Below are 2,335 nucleotides of genomic sequence, written 5' to 3'. Positions count from 1 at the left end.
CATTCACCATATTAAACCCACCATTTTGAACCATTTATGCACATACTCAATGGCAGATGGCCACAAATTCATCAAAGTAAAACCCTTTTTTTCATCAAAAATTTTGCAATTTTTGCCAAAATTTTACCCGTTCAAAATTACCAGCTATACAGTATTTGGTTCATAGCAAACCTGAACAGTTTCTATTATTTGTATCTAAACTGTAACCATCATGACACAAGCATGAATAACTTCCAATTGTATTGACACAAATATGTTCACAATCACTGTCAGCACATTCATCAATATCTATATAATTAATATTATTATTAAAGGTAAACAAAATAATACATTATACCTGAACAATTATATCCATTGAGATCCAAACTAAAGCCAGGATGGCAACTACATGCATAACTTCCAAAAGTGCTAGTACAAAGTTGGTCACAACCACCATTATTGCTCAAGCAAGGATCTAATAAATAACAGGTAACATGCATAATAATGGTATATTTTCCATACCATTTCCTGTTAGATTTATTCCAGCACTATAAGAATAACCATGGTAGCTATCAAAGCCATATACTAGTGCAGTGAAACCTGTCTGCATTGAAATAGTATAAGAAGATGAGGTGGAGATTGTGTTAAAAGGAATTTGTGCTCCGTACCCAATAATACTACTCATACTGTTATATATATTGTTCCAAGTTACTGATTGTAACTGGCCATTGATGTACAATGAACCTTTTGTAGCTGTGGCAATGTTAATATAATTATTAGTAATTGTTGAAAACCCAGGAATAACCAATGTTATGTTCTGTTGATGCAGTTCTATTGGGGGAATCAGTGATATGACTGGATCACCTTTACCACTTCCAGAGTCTTGACTTGGTCCTAACTGTGTCACTAGCACTGGTTCATTAGAAATAATGGAGCAGTAACTGGAACTAGAATATAAAGTAGTGACATCTCCTGCATTTTGTAAATTAAAGTTATTGCCTCCACTAGCAGAACAAGTGAAATTTAAAGAAGTGCTTCCTAAAGCTGCTACAACTTTAAAGTAAGGGCCATGTGATCGTGTTGCATAAGGAGTCAAAAGGAATTCTCTGCCCCACATTATTGTTGGAAGTATCTGCTCAGCAATATGTTGACAGCAGCAAATAAGTGGAATGTTGCCACACTCATGACCACTGATTACTGTCAGAGGCTTATTAGACACAATACTGGTTCCACTGATGTCAAGTAATGGGGCACCAATAAGAAACGTTTGCATTCTGTGAATGGTAAAAGTGAACGATGAGCCAGCAGTGACTGCTTTACTGCTACTATTTGTCTGAATATCAATAGGGACAGAAACAGTTTGAGTAGGGATGACAGTGACAGTTGTATTATCTTCATTTCCAACTAATAATACTTCACTTAAAGAATTATCACTTAATGTTGCAAGTGTCCCAGTAGATACAGCATAATATTGATACTCTGAAAGGGCCAAGTTCTGATATGGGTAGGCCATATAGTCTCCAAAAGTGTAAGGTCTCACATTAACCACTAGTACAGAGATTAATCCTCCATTTGTTGAGTAAATATATACTCCTTTGAAGCGACTTGAATAAAGGCCATCATTAGTAACAAGTGATGTTGGTAAACTAATATCAACAGGGACACTGCTATTGACACTGTAGCTACCAATGATTCCATTTGTAGTTTTAATTGAAAAAGAAACTGAAGAGACAGAGGGAGTTGTGATATACAGAAGAAGGTCATCGGTATCTCCTCTTAAGTTTCTCATGGCTCCAACATAAAATTCAGTGCCATAAGCAGCTGAAGAATCTTGAAGCAAAACTGTATGTATAAAATCAAGAGTATAGATAATAACATATCTCATAATTATGACATCATCCTTTGATGTGGTCGGGTTTATATTTTTGTATATATACCTGCCTTTCAGAAATGCTGTCATCATTATGAAATATATCCTATATAACATACTAAAACCGGTCTATATACAAAAGATATAGACCTTTGGTGGGTGTCCTCGGATGTAATATAGCCCTCGGGCCTGTGGCCCTCGGGCTATATCACATCCTTGGACACCCACCTCAGGTCTATATTTTTGTATATAGACCTGTTTAGTATGATATATAATACACATAGATAATGGCAAGAGAATAAGTGGCCCGGAAGTAGCCAGGGTAATTACTTATTCACCTCCTGTTTAAAAAATGCACTGCTTAGTGTTGCTAACTGTTGCTAAGTAAACTAGTTGTTTGGCCATTGGTTATACAACTCTATGGCCTTATCATATCTCGGGCCTACGGCCCTCGGTATGATAAATGCTGTGTACCTCCACGTTGTT

General features: G+C 36.2%; 1 protein-coding gene and 1 long non-coding RNA gene across 2 annotated transcripts; both read right to left on the bottom strand.

Moving 5' to 3' along the window:
• Positions 1 to 248: 248 nt before the first annotated feature.
• On the bottom strand, positions 249 to 622 carry LOC109589038 (uncharacterized). Its single transcript, XR_002188488.1, has 3 exons — positions 502 to 622; positions 338 to 454; positions 249 to 288 (listed from the first exon to the last, which is right to left on the bottom strand). It is a non-coding gene; the product is annotated as an uncharacterized LOC109589038 (long non-coding RNA).
• A 65-nt stretch (positions 623 to 687) lies between these two features.
• On the bottom strand, positions 688 to 1,864 carry LOC109589036 (IgGFc-binding protein-like). Its single transcript, XM_020005157.1, has 2 exons — positions 785 to 1,864; positions 688 to 732 (listed from the first exon to the last, which is right to left on the bottom strand). Exons 1-2 carry the CDS (start codon positions 1,862 to 1,864, stop codon positions 688 to 690), a joined length of 1,125 nt encoding a protein of 374 aa, XP_019860716.1.
• Positions 1,865 to 2,335: the final 471 nt, after the last annotated feature.

Source organism: Amphimedon queenslandica, unplaced genomic scaffold (assembly GCF_000090795.2).
Source record: "Amphimedon queenslandica unplaced genomic scaffold, v1.1 AMPQUscaffold_11687, whole genome shotgun sequence".
Lineage (NCBI taxonomy): Eukaryota > Metazoa > Porifera > Demospongiae > Haplosclerida > Niphatidae > Amphimedon > Amphimedon queenslandica.
The sequence above is the reverse complement of the archived record's forward strand: the minus strand, read 5'-3'. Positions and strand labels throughout refer to the sequence as shown.

Bases quoted from the DNA above. Each gene is read 5' to 3' on its own strand.
- LOC109589036 (XM_020005157.1), bottom strand. From the start codon at position 1,864: ATGAGATATGTTATTATCTATACTCTTGATTTTATACATACAGTTTTG. The intron at 733-784 runs GTTATTCCTGGG...ACATTGCCACAG, and splicing joins ATCAACAGAACATAACATTG to CTACAAAAGGTTCATTGTAC.